We start from the raw sequence: 21,543 nt of genomic DNA on the forward strand, positions 1-21,543 counted from the left end.
AAACGGCCAATCGTCGCTCAGAAAACAGATTCATCCTCATGGGAACCAATCAGAAAGGACTAGCCACCGGATGTGGTCGTGATGTCTAATTTCTGACGTTTCATGACGTCCGATGACGCGAAAAGCATGCAGCGCCTCACTTTATCCCGCAAAGGAACTCGGGAGTTTCGTACCCCTGGTTGTACGAAGCTGAAACACCTGGCGACACGCCACGACGAGCGGCTGTAGAAGTGTTGTGCAGAGAAACTTGACGTCTATCTCCTAAGCTGTGCCCGATTACGTCGACGACGACGTCACCTAGGTAGGCCCGCAGGGATTTCCCTACACCCCCCTCAGGGGGGGGGTGTAGGAATAGGGGTGCAGGGGGGGTGTAGAGGTCCCGTCCGACGGACCTCTAGACCCTTATAAAAAGAGAGAAAAAGTAAAGACACAGACACACGTCAAAGAAGCGTGTGGTGTGCAAAAGTAATCTACAGATCGACCACCGCGCGGCGTTGCTCGATCACGATATTTTTTTCTCGCAAAGTCGTGAATTATCGGTATTGCCTTTGTTTAAAAATCTGTCAAACGTTGCAAAATTACAACGAAAAAATGTGCAGGACAGAGGCATATGCTCTGCTCATCAACTTTGCAAGAATCGAAATTACACGTACGTTACTAGTGACGAAAATGTTTTCGTAGAACGCCCAAAGTGTGAATATTTTTTAACGTAAAGAGAAACAGAGGCAGACGCACTGCGATTTTCGCTAGACGGGTTTCCGTGTTTATCTAAAGGGCCACTCATTAAAACGTATCTCTAAAAAGACAAACACCGAAACTAGGATTTGCTACGCAAGGTCTAGGAAACCTCGGTGGTGATCATTGTTATACGGGGTAAATGCAACAAACGAGAAATGGCCATGAAAAATGGAAGTCACTGATGAACGATGGATGAGGCTTTGTATGTATTTGTCTTTTCTATGTTGTTCCAGCCTCAGAACATCAGTTCTCTCATGAGAAATGGCCAAATTGGACGCAACAAAAGGAGGAGTCTGGCTACCATGGAGCAGCTTTTGCAGTTGTCATGACGACGTGCTTCTAGCACTTTCTGGCACTGCACGTTGTGCTAGACCGTCGTAAACAACAAGAACCATGCCGGCGTCAGATGTTGAAAAGTTTGATGGAATATTGCTTGGCTTGGCCCAACAACACGAAGGGGGAGTACAAGAGGTAAGAAAGCTCTCCCAAGGTTCATCAAGAGGTACTAGTGCATGCATGACCAAGTGGTATCCTATCGATACGCAGTTAGGCTTAGGAGCTACCGCACGTTTTGATGTGTCAGATGTACGCGGACAGCAATACCGGGTTTCTTGTGTTAGCATAATGCTGTATAGCGTAGCGATTCTACGTGAGTCTGGTGCTTTCGTGGACGCAGCGGCTAATCCTTACAGGATTGTGCACGTCGATGTGGGCGTGAAACGGTAGCGGTCTTGCTCATGACAGCCTCCCAACACCTAAAAAGCAAGCAAGGATGTTTCTTCACATGTGGTCATGCTGAGCTGAACACGAGACCAGTACACGGCATGCTGCATTACAACAACAATAACATCGCCAATATGATGAGATGCGGCTCGTAGGAATGGGCTTCCTCCATGGCTGGAAATGGCAACTGTGCAAACTTTTCAGATGCACTTTTTCGTACCATTACCGTTACCAACGTATTCTGTCTAAGATGTCTCACGGGGCGATTAAAACGAGTGATTAAAATACACAAACTTGCTTTCAGACTGGTCCGTTTTCGCTGGTTTGGCTGAAATTACGTTTTTACGTCGTTTCCACCATTATGGAGGCGCGTGTCATAGCAGCTTATCAGCTTGTTTTGTCGACGCATCGTCGAATGATGCTGCCTAAAATAAAACCAAAGCATGGATTGTTGTCCACCAAATTGCACCATCTTTAGCTTTCTCGTCTTTTTCAACTTTGAGCGAACAACGGTCACGACAAAAGTGTTTGTTGTGTGTCCTCAGAAATTGTCCGAGAACAAACAGCAAATATGAAAGAGGGTGGTCCGTTCTGTTGAGTTAAATATTTAAGAAAGATGTGTCAGCACTACTTTATTATCTCAAACTGGCACATGTGACTCACCAGAAGAATCCGTGTGTCGCCACAATGATGACCGCAAGTCATGCAGTGCTAATATTTGTAAACAGGACTTGCTTCCTGGATATGCCTCATAAAATAACCTGCAAATGGTGATTGCCCATGCTGTGCACGGGTGACATTTTCTTTAACAACATCGTTCTCTCCCATGATTCTGAAAAGGAGAGGCGTACGCCTTTTTTGTGATACTTATGCGCTGCATAATTGGCACACGAGAGTCATACCTCTCCAGTTTTCAACAAATCAGGTCAGAACGATGTTATTCGTGATGATGGTGGGCTAGGAGCGTGCTATTCGGTGAAGTTCATTTTTAAGAGTGGACACGCACAAGTCTGCAAGAGGTTTACAGTGGTGAAATAGTAGTACTAATGCCCGTCCCTCTCTAAAACAAATGCTCTTTGCTGGATAATCTCAATAGCTTCGCGGGATAATGAGACTGTGATGAATGTGACTTGCTACATCATGCACATGTCTTACTGCCCTCCACAGCACTTTAGGAAAAAGAACAAAATTTTTCTTCATGTTGTACGGATACAAACCACTGGGTTACACTTCCGCGTTTAGAAGTGTGAGTGCCTTGGACATTTGTAATGGTCCTCATAAGCACATGACCCCCCCCCAAATGGCTTGCAGCGATGTCATAGTCAGACGTCTTGACGATAGACAGACGAGTTGTATTATTCACGGTGAACATTTACTACTTGTCTATTAAACCCTTTTGGTGCAAGACGTGGAATGCGGTCACACATGGACGCAAATTAGCATATTTTAGACCCCGAATGCACGGAATATTAATGGGAATTGAAACTGAACGTGATTGAACAGGCGCCACCTAGCATGGGACATGTCAACCCCTCAGGAAGCATTCGATCCGATGCTAACTGAGAGCTCGACACATCAGATGTAATGTGGCGCTACGTGCATGTTCAATCATCATTGACTTCAGTTATCATTAAGGCTCATTACATTTATTTGGCTGAACTTTGGGGGAAGTGTCAGAACCTTTTGAAGACGGAGAGCTATGGTTGCGCTTTGTAAAGCGGTAAAATAATATTTTTCGTGCATGAAGATGTGACACTTTTTTCTTTTCTACGTCTTCTTTTTCTTCCTTTCTACAGTGCCTGTTTTTAATTTTGGAGCATGCTTTCTTTCAGTTACTGGACACAATTTTCAGCTTCCTAGCCAGGAAAACCGACTTCTATAGTGGTGGTACACCAGGGGCAGCAAAAAAGGTGAGCTGTTCCCAGGACACCCTGGGGAAGGTGTTACGTGGAGGAGTAGGGTTACACAGTCGATAAGACAGTGAGCAAAATAAGCACACTTTCAACAATAACCACGGTGGCAGTACGAAATGGGAATGGGCAGTATATAAAAATGGGGAAAATAAAGAAAAGCATGTGACAGCGAGGAAACCTTAGACAGTATTGTATTGTGAAAAGGAAGGTTTGTGGTGGGGATTGAGCTGCTGATTTCAGTATTAGATGGGACAGAAGTTTCATTTCCTTGGAAATGACAACTTCAAACAGCAGCACACGACAACCAACAGTAATTTATTACAGCAGTTGACAAGCACAACCATCAGGGCGATAAGAGCTGTAGAGGTAAAGTGTGAAGATCGATAGATGTGTATAGGCAAGATACAAGACCGTTTCGGTTTCACGCTTATAGGTTGGCAACCATGCTACAGAACATGATCACGCGCAGCAACTCTCTACGCATACTCTAAGTTAATCTACTCCTATATGTGTGTGTAATGCAAGACAAATAAATTCAACTCGTTTGAAGCCTACATGTGTTACTGCTGTCCTTGGGAATGTGGGCCATGTGTGCATCCTTAGGGTTCTTCATTTTCGGGTAAAACCTGATTTTTCACGCCCCGAACAAGCTTTCAAGGGTTCGGGTAAAACCCGATATCTACCCCGAAATCCTCGCGGACCTTCAACTTGTCGTTCTAGGTAAACCGTCGGGAAAAGTGAATCATAATATCAGCAAAGCTCTTTGTGACAAACTATTTGTCCTCCTTTTATAATCGCCTCCCGCAGGTGAAAATAGACAAGCTTTTGTGGAGTTCGCGCAAGTGTTTGAATGCTCCGCGGTCATTCTCTGCCCCAGTTCCGAGCGGAAATATAAAGATTCTTCTTTCTCGTCCCAGTGTCACAGCAGTGGCTTCTCTAATATTCCTTTCGTTTCACCCGAAAATGCTCCTGTGTCATATCAAACAGAGATTGTTGTGCCCGAATTCTCCCAGAGCTCTTGAGCATAAATATTATTCCTCCCCTCGAATTTGAAAAATCGTAAAACCCGAAAACGAAGAATCCTGTGCATCGTCCATCATAACCACACTTCCTTAGTCTGATGCACACACCCAGTGTCCCAGAAAATTGGAGTATTGGAAAGGAAATTATGGAAAAACTGCATTATTGTTCTTCCTGCATTAGAGGCAAGGTTGTTCCATTCAGTGGATACTTATGGAGATATGGAGGTTATGTTTAAAGCAAGCCACTTTGAACTCTTGATTGAGGCGCAATGGAATCCTATCATTGTCACCTGCATATGAATAACCACTGTTGTCCGTTCATGCTCCTATTTCAAAGTTGCCGCACGAAAGCTGTTATCATGTGTTCCAAATGTTCTAGATGATCCTGGAGAAGTTCTCACAGTACGAGCAGGTTGCTGCCGCGGAGAAAGCCGAGAAAGAGAAGAAATCTCGAGAAGCAGAGGAACGGCGCCGGGCACGTGTAGCGGCCAAGCAAAAGGAGGAGTGCAAGGTGCAGGAGCTCACAGATGAACAGGCGGAGGCATTAGAGAAGGAAATCAAAAGGGTATGTCTTAACACGGCTTCCACTCCTGCAAAGTTATTGATGCGATGCAGTCCCGTTAATTTGTTTGAATAAAGCGGAGTTCAAAATAAAATGGAGACTCCCCAAATGAACCATACCAGCTGAGCAGCGGCTTCCCGAACAAGTTGAGGCGTCCCGCTCGTTGGTGGTAGCCAAGGTCGCGCTGAAGACTGGGAGGTGGTGGGTTTGAATCCTACCACCGGCTGTGCTGTCTAAGGTTTTTCCCGGATTTTCAGCAGACTCTCCAGACGAATGTCTGTACAGTTCCCCCTGACAAAATATCGGCCATCATCCACACCTTTCTGATGACCTTGTAGTCAGCACGAAGGATATTGCTCCCCTCAAAACAGTGAGGTCTACTTGCTGTACTTACTTACCGGCCTAAGTGGATCAGTTGGTAGCCCGTCCGCTTTCGGTACCGAGGTTGCAGGTGCAAAGCCGGTCGAGGATGCCAGCAACTTGGCGAGACACGCGAATAAGACCGTGCCTTTACCCTTTGCCATCTCAAATCTCCGGATGTTGCAACGTGAAGCATATGGCTTTCCTTTAAATACAATATTGAAGCAACATTTTCGATGGCAGTCAAGGAAATATGGGCTGCAGAACTAGTGACAGGCGATTTCATACAAACGTGTCTTGAGCAGCAGTGATGGCCAGTAGTTAAACTACCTGATTGTAGTTAAAAAGTAGTTATCAACTACTTGCAGAAATGTAGTGTGCGACTACTAATTAAACTACTATTTCGAGTAGTTAACTACTGTAGTTAGGTTACTGCAGGTGCCACTACTTCCGATTTTGCCGCAAGCGTCACGGCAGGATTGCGCTTCCGACTTTTACCTTGAGCTACTTGTTTGATGAGAATGGAAGTGCAGAGCAATTGTGCCACGCATGTGTACTAAATCTTCACTTTTATAAACTGCTTATGATTCATATTTAGGTGCCCAAGAACACTATAGAATGGGATTGGTGTTGATGGACAACGTTAAGTAGTTATAGTTGTAGTTAAAATACATTGCAGTAGTTAAAGAAGTAGTTTTAACTACCTCCCCTGAAAAGTAGTTGAACTACTAGTTAAACTACTCCATCGCGAAATAGTTCGTAGTTATAGTTAAACTACTGTAGAAGTAGTTAGTGGCCATCACTGGTGCGCAGTACATTACTCGCAGCCCCTATGACAGCACATGTCAAAGTTGCAATGCTATCAGTCTTTAATTCTGATTCAGAAGATGCAGCATTGTCCATTGTTGAAAAGTACCTGCAGTTACAGCACATCATGAACGGATGCGGCACCGAAAGCACGGTTCCAGGCATATATACGAACGAATACAAGTGCATGTTTCGTTTGCCATATTGCCTCATGTAATAATTTTCAACATTGTACTCTTGAGAGAATGCATGTAATATGAAATAAAAATTAGTTGGCGTTGTGGAGCGAGAAACCTGAAATAAATATTGGACATGTTCTACCTATGTGATTCCAGCACTATGTGTAAGCACAGTGGAGAAATTAAGCACGGAAATAAATAACTAAAAAGATGCCATAGTGTCAAGAGCACACATCGTACTTTCCCACTAGTAAGCTAGCTTTGGCAGTTTCGTTCAATGTTTCTTTTATATTTGGCTCTCTTACTGCAAAATATTAGAGTAAAAAGTGACTAATGAGATATTGTTTGTAGTAATCTTTATTCAATTCTGTATTATACTACACTTGAAATGTTCAAATTTTTGCACCGCTCACTGACTGTTTGTGAATATTGTAGAAAATCATGGTCTAAATATTTTCATTACACGTATGCTACTGCAACTGATAGCAGCACATCACAATCGTTCGGCTTCGGTGACAACATCTATGTCGCTCTTTCGAAGGCATACTAAAAATTAGGTGCACTATAGCACTGCGCATGATGATGTAGCATATCTGCTCCAAAACACCTTTTTGTTGCTCCAAAACTGATTTTTCCTGCTCCAGAAGAAGGTGCTCCAAAATGGCTTGGGCCATTTCTGTTTCCATGACGATGTAGGTGGTTGTAAATAGGGAGCCATATGGTGAGAGATAAAGCGTCACCTCCCCATTGTCTGCCGACATCCCTCAGTGCTGTTTGGCGCCACCATCAACAGTGACTTGCAGAAAAGAAAAAAAAACATTCAAATGAGGAATGTGGGACTGTTGAATCCAACTACTACTGTGTATGAAAAGGAGCCATACATTTAGTATGTTGCATATGGTTTCTCAAATCCTTTAACCTTTTCCTCTGATTTTTCGTTTTTGGACAGGATGGTGTCATGCAAGTGCTTTTTGAGCACACATTTTTTTGGGGAAAAGTGCATGGTACTTGGAAGAGTCTTTAATGCTATCAACAGGCTATCATCCTGCAGTAACAATGACTGCAGGTTTAATGCAAGAATAAATCCTAACGATACACGCACTTTATTTTTCAAACTTCATTCATTAATGACTAAGACGGACAAAAGCCATATTCTGAATGACATAGTTTAGTTTGGTGCATTGAAAGGTAAAATGGAGATTGTAGCTCTCTGAATGACATAATTGGCATTAGTCTTGCTTCACTTCACTATTTCTATTTCAGGAAAACGAAGAAAAGGCAAGGAAAGATGCAAAGAAAGATAGTCAACAGGTATATTACTAGCATTGCAGACTGCATTTCTCCCGTGTCTCACACATTTATCACGTTGATCACCAACTCTTGAAATAACTTGTGTTGAAATAACATGCAAAATTCGGGTGGGGAAAGTTCCAGTATGCTAAATTCAGGCAGAAACCTGGCTCAGTTACTCAAACTAACTGTACTGGTTTGATACAAACGGTAAAATAGCTGCATTTGCTGCCATACAAGTTAGTGCGCACTCCTACAGACGTCTCAGTGAGGACAATTTGCTGGGTAAGAATCGGGTTTCGACCTAAAGAGGCAACCTTCAATTCAGGGTGCAAATCGTGGGAGGAATCGGGTTAAACCCTAGAACTTCAGCTCTAATTATGACGTGTTTTTGGTTTGTACCTGGTATGGTTAGAGCCCCTAGCTTTCTGTGAATGTTTCATTCCGCGGAATTGGCCATTTCTTGCGGACTGCTGTTGTTTCCCTCAAAATCGTCCGTTTTTAGGAATATTTGATATCTTACAGAATTAGTTTGCAAGGACTTCAATCGATCTGTGACATTTTTGCGTGTTAAATCCGACAAGTAACGATTGCAATGCCTGGCTCTGCTGATAATGCTGGCGCTTGCGCAGCCTAATGTGCCGCAAGGAATGGAAATGTAACTACAGCAACACCTGGAGAGAGCTCAACAGAGTTGAGTCTAGTTTCCTTTGCACACTGAAAAGTTTCCAAAGGCTGGAAAATCATGCAGGATGAGTCAGTGCGCAATCTTGGGAGAGGGCTGCACCTTTTTTTGTTGCTTGTTTTCGCTTACCCGCAGAATCATGCACGCTTGTAAATTCTACTTTGTGGAAAAGTAAATTCTGCACCGCAGGAATCAAGGGGCTTTCCAGAGACTTGTATTGGGCCAGGTGCTTGTTTTGGTGTCTAACCTTTCACTTTTGCAAGTTCATTTTTCAGAGATTTTCAGGTTTGAGCTGAAGTGATGATCATGTGTAAGCTGTGGGATAGGGCAAAAAAGGGTTTTACAGGGTTTAAGCCTAAAACACAAGGCCCTAAGTGTAAACATACAGCAAAGTCTGGTACAGAACTCATCTTAAAGGAGACCACATCAGATTTCTTCTTTTTCTTTTTTCAACAGTAGGTGAATAGAAACATAATCGTGCGGATTGTTTTTAAAGTTACAACCACCTCCTGGTGTAAGTGATGTTCAGTTTTTGCAACATCATCATTTTGTCTGGGTTGTATTGGGTTGTTGGCACCAATTTTATTAGGAAGATGTTTTGCAGAATGAGGAAGAGGAGGAAGAAGAAGAGGACGAGCGGAACAAGGGAAAGCTGAAGCCCAACTCGGGCAACGGCTGCGACCTGGAAAATTACCGCTGGACGCAGACACTGTCCGAAATTGAAGTGAGTGCGTGATTACAACTGACTACATACACATTGGTCACGATATTGGATGTTCCCGTAATTTCGTGTTGCAACAGTTGTAAGAAATGTATGTGAAGAGGGGGCTTCATAAACTTTTAAACGGGTGCATGTTTTTTGGTTGCATTGCGCTGCATTGCTGGAGAGTGAAAGTTTGCCAAAATTATTAATTACAGTCAGTCATTTACAACGAACGCCTTTATAACGAAAAGACCGTTACAACAAAAGTTTTTCGCGGTCCCGTCAGCGCCCCATAGGGCGCAATGTATATTTCCGACCTTTAGAACGAATTCCTTTACAACGAAACTACCGAAATAACAAAGTTATTTTTCGGTCCGATGGACGAAGGGCACGACGCATACAACAAAGTTCCGGAAGCACACGTGGCGATGAGACGGACAGCGTCGTTCGACCGCCTGCGTATGAGTCACGCCACGGTCCTCGTTTTCAGCATACGCGCGGTTTTGTGAACGGATTAGCGGAAGACACGGGCGGAGGTCATGTGCCCTTCTGAGTCACTATTGGAGATGACCGCATATGAATAGCAAAAAGAAGAGCCCACAGAGGGTTTTGGAATTTTGACTGCTGGGGTACTGACCAGGCTGAATGGGGCATAACACGTGCTGGATGTTTTAGGGCATGTTAAAAAGGGGGACAAGCTGACCGGTGTTTATAAGGCTAGTCTGCCAGAGATCTCCAGTCTTCCGCGATGGCTACAAAGAAAGCGTCCACGACACGAAAGCAGTTCTCCCTGGAGGAGAAAATGGCCGTTTTGAACGCGGTTGACACCGGAAGAAAGAAATTCAACGTAGCCAGGGAGTTCGGAATCAGCGCATCCACACTGTCAACGTTCCTAAAAGACCGGACCAAGCTTGAAAGGGAATACAGCAACAGCAAAGGTGCACCATCACGGAAAAGAATGCGGGCTGCTAACTTCGAAGACGTCGACAAGGCAGTGTACAAGTGGTTTCTGGAAGTGCGATCCCAGGACATACCAGTGTCTGGACCCGTGTTGTGCGCGAAGGCCAGAGATTTTTCGTGCATATACGGCGTTGATGACAAGTTCAAGGGCTCTGGAGGATGGCTCCGGGCCTTTCGTGCTCGACATGACATTGTCTTTAGAGGACTCGCCGGCGAAGAAAAGTCCGCTCCTCAAGCCATCGCTGTGGGATGGAGAGAGCATAAAATTGCGAAACTACTCTCCGAGTACGACCCCGAGAACGTGTTCAACGCAGACGAGACTGCACTCTTCTTCAGACTGTTGCTACTACTGGGGGCTCTGAAGTGGTGGCTCGGAGCACCCAGGGCAGGGAGAAGAGGGAAGGGTGAAAGAAGGAAGGGAGAGATGATGGCACAGGGGAGGGAGGGGCATGCTAACTTTCTTGCTCCGGGATTAGGGTAGTCCAAGGGCGGACTACACACCACAAAAAACATGCAAGCATCCCTCAGTAGTCTTCATTGAAATGTTCCCTGTGCCACGGTAACCGCCAGGATTATTGGCGAAGTTACCCCATCTCAAGTAACTGGTAACAGTCAAAAGGGGTCAGGCATAGATAAAATTGGGTTGAATTCAAAACCCAGGGTAATCAGAGTGACAAAATTGTTGTGAACTTGCAACATACGAATGATTTTATTCTTGGCACAGGAATTGGGCACTGTAGAGCCATTTACTTTCACAATCTTGATTTTCTGCGAATTGGGCACAAGCAACATATGCGCAACCGCAAAGTTTTACACAGTTTTCATTCTAAATTCCTGCTTGCTTCTTCGTGAGCCCAATATTGCCCGTAGCATATTTGATCAAACTGACATTGTAAAGCCTGTAGAAAAGCCTTTGCTGTAAAGCAGTTTAAATGTGATGACAATGACCAACCGTGAGGGTAAGAGTTCATGATTCTAGCATGGTTTTCGAAGTGTCAAATATTGCTAGCGCCCTTAAATTTTTCAAATAGTGAGATTTGCTAATATTAAAGGCTCACAGACAATAGTGGTTTTGCAGTATTCACTTAGGTTCGAATAATTTTTTATGTAATACTTTTTGTGTATTCACAACAAAACAAATTCACGTGGGTGGCACAAAGGACCAAAACTGGTCCAGAGTGGGACCAATGAGCTCGTGCTGTTCGTGCAGTCTCCCCTCTGGTCCCCACTTCTGTCGTCTCCATGCTGCGCCATCTAGTGAAGACTGAAATAACCCACTCCGGCGCCTCGAGGTCATGCGCATGCATGTGGACCATTGTGAAAAAGGACCATTGCAAAAGCAAAACAAGGAAATAGCATCTTTAAAGGAGCAGTATAGAGACCCACAACTTTGTTTCTGTTTTTGGTCAGTATGGAATGTTAGGTGGCCGAAAACAGTTTTCCCACAATTAGTGCAACCGTAGCGAAATTGGGACGCCTGCAATAGCTCCCCGAACCTCCCGTGTGCGAAACGGCCTCCTTCGCCTTCACGATAGGCACGTGATGAGCGCCACCACGCGTGTCACTATGTGACGAAAGAGGTGAGGACGCTCCTCATTGGACCTGGGATCACATGATCGAGGTGAGCAACATCGCGCAGGCCAAAGCGTCTATTACCGCTTCAGAGACGCCTTGAAGGCTGTCCACGACACAACCACGATTTTTTGGGACCGCAGACACCACGGGAAGAACGAGTGTTGCAGCCCGAAATTAACTGCGCTTGTACAGCAAAAACCTCGTGCTTCTCGACAGTGTGCAGCCTGTCCGGCCGTTTTCACAGCGCAGTTGGTTCAGTGGCTAACAGGTGGCGCCACAATACCGCCGCCATCGCTTGCTTTCTGCTACTCTGAATTCTGAGATTGCACAGAAGCCACGGATATATTACTCTTGTGATTGTAATCTTATTTTCTCAGGCTGCATATGTCCTTTGTTTTTTTTAGAAAACGTGATATAAATCATATAAAGAATAGAAGTCAACCAGAAACAGCTCGCAATGTTCGTAGCGGACGGTTTTTCCTACGAACGAATGAGGGGCTCTCTACCACCAACGTCACAGTCGTGTGTACGGCACAGTAGAGTGGGTGTGGTCTGCAGTTGGAGCGCTCCGGCCTGTCACCGCGGCAGTGATTTTCCAAATTAGTTGCACGGTGGTGAAACAACTTTAGACAGAAATATTTTTTGGGAATGCTTTTCACATACTGCTTTACAAGATGACAGCAGTTTTTGGCCATGTTAGATACCACTTTAATGCTCCTTTAATGCGCAAGTCTGATCCTACCACAGCATCTAATGAACTACATTTGTACTTCATTAGCATAATGAAGTAACACCTTTACCTCTACAGGGGTCACTGCTGTGTGTAAGTTGTTTCATTAAGGGAGGAACTCACCTTCACAATGCTTTGTTCTAAATTACTGAGAAGTAATTGTTAAAAATCTGGTGTGATCGTGCTGTGAAAAGGGCTGTTAATAAGGACATGAATTCTACCCTTATTAACAGCCATAAGAGACGTCATGGTTGAAAAAGTCTAGGTGTGTTAATGCTACTAATGCGTGTTGCGCATCAAGCTTTTTGTCGACGTTGCTTTTTGAGAGCCTTATTCCGAACACTAGAACTTGGGATTCTCAATTGAATTAGAAGGCAAACTTGGGTTACCTCTCTTGTAATGATTCCTGGTGTTTTTGTGATGTTATAAAGAAAGGAGATAATTGAGTTGCATATTTTCCAACTTTCAGCTTCGTGTGCCAGTTCCTAATAACCTGAGGATAAAAGCAAGAGATGTTATAGTGGACTTTGAAAAAACGGTAAGTTGTGAATGTTTACTCATTATGTTATAGTTGTGTGTTGAAACCATGAATCAATTGAAATTTCATGGTACCATTTTAGTAACCTTTTACAGTTGCTTAAAGTATAAGTTAATCGCTTCATTATCAGCTAAAGCAATTGCCTCTTCAATGTTAGACGTCTTCGTATAGCAAGCAATTAAGTCTGTCTGGTATCTGATATGCGTGTATCTATGTACTTGCTGCATTGGCATTTTTTGTAGTGCATGTGCTCAACTCAAACAACTAGTGCTTGAACATGTTGGAGATTGAGTATTTGATGAATTTTGGTGTCACTGTCTTTGCACTCAATATTTGCCTCATTTATTAAGTTCTGTATACTGTCCCCACATCATTCATAGTTGCCATGCAAGCATTCCGCTGCACGTTGATCTTGCTGAATTGTACTATAAGAAGTTATGGCAGTAGACATTTAGACATTCTACTTAAGCTAGACGAGATTTTCCAAGTGGTGCTATGTCTGTAGGGGGAAGTGTGTCCACTTTTCATCCTGTGGCTTTTATGAGCCTGGTTTCGAAGGCATGAATTGCACACTTTTGACATTCATTATTTTTATGTTTTTCATGTCTATGTTTATGTGTTTTTTATGTTCATTTTTTTATGTTCGGGAGAAATTGGGTATGACCTTCTTAACAGCGAAACAAGACGAGCGTTTTGGTTTTAAACACGCACACTGTGTCTGTGTAGTTGTTTGTCCTGGTGCTGTGGTTCGCGTTCGTACAAGATGCATGATTTTCGTGGCTGATCATGAGAGTGAAATCAGGGTAAACGAGATTAGTAAACGTTCCAAACTTTTCCGGTGGTTTGTTGATATAAATTATATAATATATATATATATATTATATATAATTTATATCATTTATAACAAATATATAATTAATAACAAATAACATTTATTGGTATTAAGATAGAAAATAGTGTCAAAAAAATATGCAGAAAATTTGTGCTTTGACTCTTTTAAAGCTTTAAACCTTTAAACTCTTTAAAGCTTTAAGTGTATTGACATGTGCAGCTGTTGCAGCACTTACCACTGAGGCTTCAGTACATGCTGCTTGCAGAAATTTAAAGGGGTTGCGACAGATCATCCCATGTTATCCCCGATAAACGTAAATTACGGTTCTTTGCACCGATGTGAACCTGCATTGAACGTTTCACAGTGAAGAGGGTAATAGAAGTGGAGAAAATGGTCACCATGAATACAGAAACTATGTGGCTCTGACGTCACAGCCTTCGCCTCAGCAAGTGATGCAGCGCACAAGAAGTCACGTGCTCATGGCTGCCAATGGGCGTGGATGCAACTCTGAGCTCCATGACGTATGCGCTTTGCTCAGGAATGTGTTCAAGATCTTTCATCTTGCTAAGGACGACACATAGAAGAATAATTCTTTCATCCTCAGTATTCTGGTGTGCAATACAGTACTTCCACGATGTAACGAACCACATCTATGAAAGTGCCCCAACTCCTTTGATAGGGGCAATCCATTTTCAACCCATTTATTTTGTTTCTCCCAGCACCTCAAAGTTGGTTTGAAGGGCTTTGACCCAGTTATAAATGGAGACCTCTATAATGACATTAAAGTTGAGGAATGCTGCTGGATCTTGGAGGACACTAAGACCATTTTAGTCACTTTGGAAAAGGTATGTGAATCCACTTTATTTGCATCTTTCCTGCGAACCTTTTCTTGTTACTTTCTGTTAATACCTGTGGCTGTTCAGTTTGGCTTGCTAGAAGGAAAGAAAGCACATGCTTATGTATATCACTGTACTCTAGGCTATTTGCATTCCTGATGAGGGAGAGTATAAGATAAAACTGCTTTTCTCAGTGCACACATTAATAGCCTACTCATATTTCTCGGCAAGTGAATGGTACCTCTTCATATATTATTTTTAGAGATCCTGGGTTTAAAAAAACAAAACACTGAAATTAGTGTTTATTAACGTGCAGACTACTGCAAGAAAGCTTGTGTGTTAATAAACAGTAGTTATCATAGTTATTTTTTTATGACTCGTGTTGACCGCACTTGACAAAGGACCTACATTCCTCGATTGCCCCCTAGGTTTCTGTAATTCTGAAAAATTGGTGGAGTTCTCCATTTCTTGTGGAAGTATTATTTTTTTGTGTGTGTGTCGTCTCTGGCTCATTACTGAATTGTGCTTGTCGTATAGTTTACGTCTTTCTGATAGTTGACATAGCTGACCCTTAAAAAAGGTCATATAATGTCTTGATGTAACAGAGCACAACGTATCAGAGCCTGTAGAGTTGGGAAACCTGCAGAGCAACCTTTGACGTCAATGGTTCCTCCACACCATTTTTATTTACTTATTTTAGCAATACGTAATACAACAAGCCATAATAATACTACTGCAATACTACAATACACAATATACTACAATACAATGCTACAATACTAGTAGTACAATACTACAAACTACTACAATACTACAAGCCCATCTCGGGCCCTAGCAGGTGTCATTACATAAAGCAGACATAAAACACAACAATGTACAACTGGTAATGGCGTTGAAAGATAGACTAAACGTATTACAAAATACGCAAAATAGAGGCCTATGTGGGCAAGGTATGAATGGCATTAGCAAGTCCTGTCACAGTATCAGAGAAACGGCCACAAAAATGCAGTCACAGAGAAACGACCGTAGACGTCTGCAAGAGGTTCTGGAGCTGTTTCAGAACTGTCAACTAGTACTGGAACTCATCAACTCATTAACATCACAAAGTCACTAAAGTGACTTCTACGCCCAAAGCGCCGTGGACATCTTCCGTGTCTTGTGCTCTCACAAACAGTATTTGCAAATGTGGAACCCTATTTGTGCAACTTCTTCCTACTCGTGGCACATTTAAAGGGGCACCACATTTCAAAGGATACCATTTGTTGCCGCCAAAGACTCCTCCATTTTCATCGTGCTCTTCTAAACGGTAGCGCTCTGTGAACTAATTTTGCTTGCATCAAACTAATTGAAACACGGCTTTCATTTGAGAGCAAGTTGTTTTTGCATTTTAGTGCCCCCTTAATGATCTGACTGCTTCTAAGTTACGGGTTTCGAGGACAGCTTATCCAACAAAGCAGTTGATGACTTCCATGATACAGGGAGCATACTGGTTTGCAAGGTTGAAAAGCAAAAGGAGTAATTGTGGCTTTACTTAGAGCAGCATTCATATTTACGCGTGAACAGATATGTATCATTCCTCTGTTATAGTACTTCAATGAATTATGTGGGACAATAGTATACCTGTAACCAGACACCTGTGAAGTACAGTTGATTCTTTGACAAGATTTCATGATTTGGAATCTCGAAATCCTGTCAAAGAATCAGCTGTACATTACGGTTGTTCTTGCAGAAGGTATCGTCCCTTATTAATTTGCACTCAAAATAGCGCTGCTATTGACCTACTTTTGTGTAATCTAGGTAACTGGGGCACATCATATTTAGAATGATCTATCATATCCAGTTTGAAGAATGGGCTGTAACGAATGTTTAGTAAATTACAATCCTATACTCGTGTTCAACTTAAGAAGGAAAGAAAAAATCTAGTCTGTCGTCTACATACGCCTTTGGAGATAAGGAGACACAACAGCGTGCCAGGAGAAATACTGCAGCCCTGCCATGGTGGAGGGCTCGCGTAGTGTCATGTGGCCAGTCTTAACAGCCAGTACGGAAGCGGAGTGAGTGTGATGGATTACATTATCTGGTGGAGGAGGGAGAGCCCCAGCCTTCCTATCTGCAGCGCAGTAGTATCTTGAGAGCTGACGGACTGCATTTCTTTTTCTTCTTAAGTTGAACACGACTGTATATGATGGCTGAAAGGTCTTGGCCAGACTTGCGTGGTATCATCTCTACTTTGTCCCTTGTGTATTTTTGACACAGCATGGTGTAAACCTTCCAGATCAACAAGATGGAGTGGTGGAGCAGATTATTGTTAACGGATCCAGAAATCAACACACAGAAAGTGAATCCTGAACCTTCTAAGGTACGTAGTTGGAGAAATGTGATAAGGATCATTGTAGAAGCTTTAATAACGAGCGTCTGATGCATCATGATGCATTGAAAGTGATGGTTGGGCTGCCTAAAATATTAATTTTTAGGTAGGTACTTATTGAAAAATATGCTGTGTGGCATTGTGACTTGAAAATGCCTGAATTTCAGTGTTCCAGCTTGTTGCAAGTTTCATGTTGTAAACTATATGCCACTGCAACCATGCGCTGCATATCATTTGAGAGCTGGAAGTCATTGCACTTTTAACAGCATTCCAGTCATAGAAAGCTGTTGGCATTATAGGTGCTAATTGACTGTCTCTCCGGCCTGATTTTGCAACAAAAGCCTCAGTGCAACGTCCAACAAAGATGTTTCACCTGTGCCATGCTTATTATTATTGTATGTTCTATGTGTCAGAAGTCATGAGCACTGTTGTGAACTTTTTCAGCACATAACAGTTGGTAGCAATCGCTGACTACCGTATTAACTCACATACAGCGAAACCCGCGTATAGCGATATTGACGGTAATCGCGAATTCCATCGTTATACGGGGTACATCGTTAAACGAGGGCTGACCTAAATAGCGCGTCCCCGAAAAGTCGCGCGCCACCCCGCATGTAGCAGAAGTAAAAAAAACAGATGAAAAAAAAAAAAACGCGAAGATGCGTGACATCGCAGTGGCTTGGGAAAACAGCGATCAGGACTCGTGGAGGGAACCAGACAACATAGCAAGACAACTTCGGGCAACACTACACGTCACCATTCCGCAAGTTGGCTTCACCTAACGCCTGCGTGCTTTAGGAGAAGCTCGCTTTAGAACACTGTCGCGCGACTCGCGGGTGGAAAGCACGTGCTAGGCTTTTTGAATCATCTCGCGAATTTGAGCAGCATTGGCCAAATACGGAGACGTAAAAGCGTTACCACCTACCTCTTTCACTGACAGTATTGGAAAATGAACAGTCGCTGTCCATTTTCTTGCATCAATTTTTATTTTGGTTTAATTCTTTTGATGGGAATTTCGGATTATACGAATTTTTTCCGCTACCCCGTGAGGTTCGTAGCAGTCTACTGTATCTTATCGTGGCGAAAATCGCCGCGTGGTTACGCGCACGGGATAGCGTCCAACATCGTTATACGAGTACTCGGAACCGCGGTCTCCATCGCTATACGCGGGTCGTTTCCCCATAGAACCAATGTATATATTTTGACGGTAAAATCATGAACCATCGTTTTACGAGGGATATCGTTATACGCGATACCGCTATCTGCGGGTTTTACTGTAGTTTGTGCATCCCTACTGTAGTACAACAAATTACAGGAGAATAAAAGTCTCAGAATTTGCGAACTCGCGTTTTCTCGTGTGGATATCTGGCCCGCGCGTCTCGGCAACAGCAGCAGTTGCTTTTCGCTTACCGTGCAGTTTTTGCAATACCCTCAGTGCTACCGAAGCTACTGCTGTGCTTTTGTTTGATTTGCGCACACTTTCTGGTGATTGTCTACTGACGCGATGGACGATACTGTCACTCAAACTACAAAACGTGGAAAGAAACTCAGGAGAAACACGGTACGTACTTACAGAGCAATATGACAAAGTTGGCAAACACAATGTGCTTTCGGTTGCCAAGCGCGGCTAGCGGAGCCTTCCAGCAGCGTCGTAGCGTCCCGACATATTTCGCCGGTAGATGAGCGGTAGTGGACCTGGCATTTTGCTTCCCGACTGAAGGCGGTTGTGCTGCATTTGAGTACTTCCTTTGCGCTCGCGCAATGCAGTGATAACAGTATCTGTTATCTGATAACAAATCAGTATCTGTTCTAAACGGAACCTCCATGACTGGCATATTAAAATTTTGAAATTTTGCATTGTTTTGCATATCGTAACAAACTTTCCCACGCAATTAGCGCACCCCAAAGTTTTCACTTTTTTTTTGTAGAAAAAATGTGCAAGTTATGTGAGTCAATATGGTACTTTTTTATTTTTACTTGTAACAGGGGGCCATAAACTTTTTTTTTTTTCCCTTCTCCCACATCAGTCCCCTGAAGTACAAGTGATGGTTACACTTGACTTGCTAGAAATTATTCCAACTTGCTTCCAGGTTTTGTGTAGTATATCAGGACAAAAATTACAAAGAAAGGAATTCTAATGTTTCAGTCTACTCACTAGTTCATACCTGGTTGTAGGCCACTAAAGTTGCATTATGCGAATAGACATTTACATGATACATACAAAATATACATGATACATAATTTGTTTCAATACAGAAGATCGGTTTGGGAAGCTGGATGATAGTACTCAGTTCTTTGGTTTGGATGACTATCAACATGGCATTGTTTGTCGGCCGTCTTGCACTACATGGATAACAAACACACGAAGTGTAATTTGTTGTGCAGCTTTCTGACCTAGATGGTGAAACTCGTGGCATGGTTGAAAAGATGATGTACGACCAGCGGCAACGCGAAATGGGTCTTCCAACCTCAGAGGAGCAGAAGAAGCAGGACATGCTCAAAATGTGAGTTGTTTCAGTTTCAATTTTCGTGTATCAGCTATCTCTATTTCTATTTCTGTTTAAAAAGAGAGAAACTGTGTTCTAATGTATGCAGCGCAGTATTCACGGCGATGGTTTGTGCTGCTACAAAAGCGACATGTTTATCAGTGGCATTTTTCTAACAAGGCATTCCAGGTGAAGCTCCTTGTTGTGAAGGATGCTGCTCAGCTCTTGAGTACACGACAGACAAGCATTCATCAGCTCTGGTTTTGAGTCATCCTGGTCCTTTTATGTGTTTTTAAGTCATAGTATTTAATTTTTTTTTACTACATGATATTTTGCATATTCATACAATAAACCTGTTTAATTTCTCATACTTGCGCACACTTGACATGTGCTTTGTACATGGTGTCACCTCTTCATGATTACCTGGAAGAGCGCAAAAGGGGCACAGTTTGGGCCTGGGAATTCACAGTTCCTGCTACAATTCGCTTCATAGGTGCTCCAAGACACCACCTTTACTGCTCCAAACCTGCTCCAATTGCAGCTCTAAAAGTTTGAATGGCACTTCCACCCCTGTAATAATATAACACTACTTTATTTATGCCTCAGAAGAAACGGCAGCAACCAACACATGTAAACAACCGGCACATGTAGTCACAGTAACTGTGATTTGTGCTCGGGTCATGTTTATTTTTGTTCGATTCCTCTGTGGTGTGCATACGTAAGGTTGCAGTTAGTCCACATGGATCTTAGTTTTATTAGCTTAGTTCATGTGGTTAAATGACCACAATAAATACTGACAGAGATCATCGGGTTTCCGAAGAGGTGACATTGCCTTCTCCACTTTCTTCTTTCGTAAGCTTTCCAACTGGCTTGACGTTTTCAAATCCATGCTTGAAAGGAACAGCAAGAAAACGGCTGGAAACGCTTTGTGACAGAAGCAAGAAACGCATGTGTGAATCAAACTTTGTCGAATCGCTGGCGATTAGGGATACACAGAGGCCAGTCTAGGACAACATGCATGTCATCACAGGGCTAGTCATTGGTTCACCACCGGAAATGCTGTGACACAGAGCATAAAATTTCCCCATTGAAAGTTTTCCAAAAGGTAGTTCACGCTGCATTAAATTGTGGCCAGGGAATGGTAATGGAAACAGAGAAACAGATTATTTTTGTTTCCATTTGTGTTTCCGATAATGGAGGAGCCTGTGTTTCCCCTTTACCGGAACCAGAAATGAAAATGATCTGTGCATATCGAATTCAGGTGATGGGTGTTACTGTTGTGCAGCGACACAAATTTTATCACTTTTTTTTTTATTGACTGTATTTTCTAATACTCAATACCACACGACAGTATGGGATCCTGAGGACGCATCTGGCACTCATACCACTGCAGACGGTACTGTTTGCTGCTGGTAGCACACATCTGTGGGTGCAACAGTGGAAGAGATTGGGCTGGGCATATGTAAAGTTGCTGAACTCTGGACTTCAAAATGCACTCTTCTGGATGAAAGCTCTGCAGATTTGCTTTTGAATCCCAGTAGATGTACTATTTTGCAGAAGAGAAATGTGCTCTGAAGCACCGCATAGACAAAACAGGGGCGCCCGCTTTTGGCAGCATAAGGGCCGTTGCATTCATAGACTAAATTGAGAAACTGGTATCATGGTGTCATGCGTGAATAACAAACGGAAACGGCAATCGAAAAATGTATACCCCAGCTATTACTAAAGCAACTACGTTTGTCTATGAAGGATAGAGCCCAGTGATTTGTGAAGGTTTCTTATATAGCCTATTGCTTGGCATGCCACTTTCCTGGTGTTATTTATTTATTTATTTTATTTGTGGTATCCTCAAGGCAATGTAAGTTTCCTGTACAAGAGAAGAGGTGTAACTCAGTGTTTTTTTTCTTCCATACAGGTTTATGGAACAGCATCCAGAAATGGACTTTTCCAAATGTAAATTTTCATAGTGTATGTATTTTAAACATAAAAGATTTCATTTATAAAACTGTGCTTCTTGTTTTGTCATGGCAAACACAGCATGACCAAGCCCCTCAACAACAACAAAATATATATATATACAGGGTGTTTCAAAAAACGTGTCATTCGGACTTTATAAAAAAAACGGGGCGACGGAAAAATACGGGGTAAACGGCATTTGTGTGGCAACTGAATTTGCCATCTTGCAAAAATATTTTCATTTGATTTTAATTAAAATAAATTGAATTTCTTTAATTGA

General features: G+C 42.8%; 1 protein-coding gene across 1 annotated transcript; it reads left to right on the forward strand.

Annotated features, from left to right (window-relative positions):
* Positions 1 to 1,040: 1,040 nt before the first annotated feature.
* Positions 1,041 to 21,312, forward strand: LOC135400334 (nuclear migration protein nudC-like). The gene is made up of 10 exons (XM_064632164.1): positions 1,041 to 1,209; positions 3,294 to 3,371; positions 4,776 to 4,961; positions 7,568 to 7,615; positions 8,884 to 9,003; positions 12,717 to 12,785; positions 14,337 to 14,462; positions 16,729 to 16,812; positions 19,207 to 19,325; positions 21,223 to 21,312. Exons 1-10 carry the CDS (start codon positions 1,132 to 1,134, stop codon positions 21,272 to 21,274), a joined length of 960 nt encoding a protein of 319 aa, XP_064488234.1. The 5' UTR covers positions 1,041 to 1,131; the 3' UTR covers positions 21,275 to 21,312.
* Positions 21,313 to 21,543: the final 231 nt, after the last annotated feature.

The sequence above is a fragment of the Ornithodoros turicata genome, chromosome 7, assembly GCF_037126465.1.
Source record: "Ornithodoros turicata isolate Travis chromosome 7, ASM3712646v1, whole genome shotgun sequence".
NCBI classification, from domain to species: domain Eukaryota; kingdom Metazoa; phylum Arthropoda; class Arachnida; order Ixodida; family Argasidae; genus Ornithodoros; species Ornithodoros turicata.

Coding starts and splice junctions, on each gene's coding strand:
- LOC135400334 (XM_064632164.1), top strand. CDS start 1,132: ATGCCGGCGTCAGATGTTGAAAAGTTTGATGGAATATTGCTTGGCTTG. Junction 9,004..12,716: donor AGACACTGTCCGAAATTGAA/GTGAGTGCGTGA, acceptor TCCAACTTTCAG/CTTCGTGTGCCAGTTCCTAA. Junction 19,326..21,222: donor AAGCAGGACATGCTCAAAAT/GTGAGTTGTTTC, acceptor TCTTCCATACAG/GTTTATGGAACAGCATCCAG.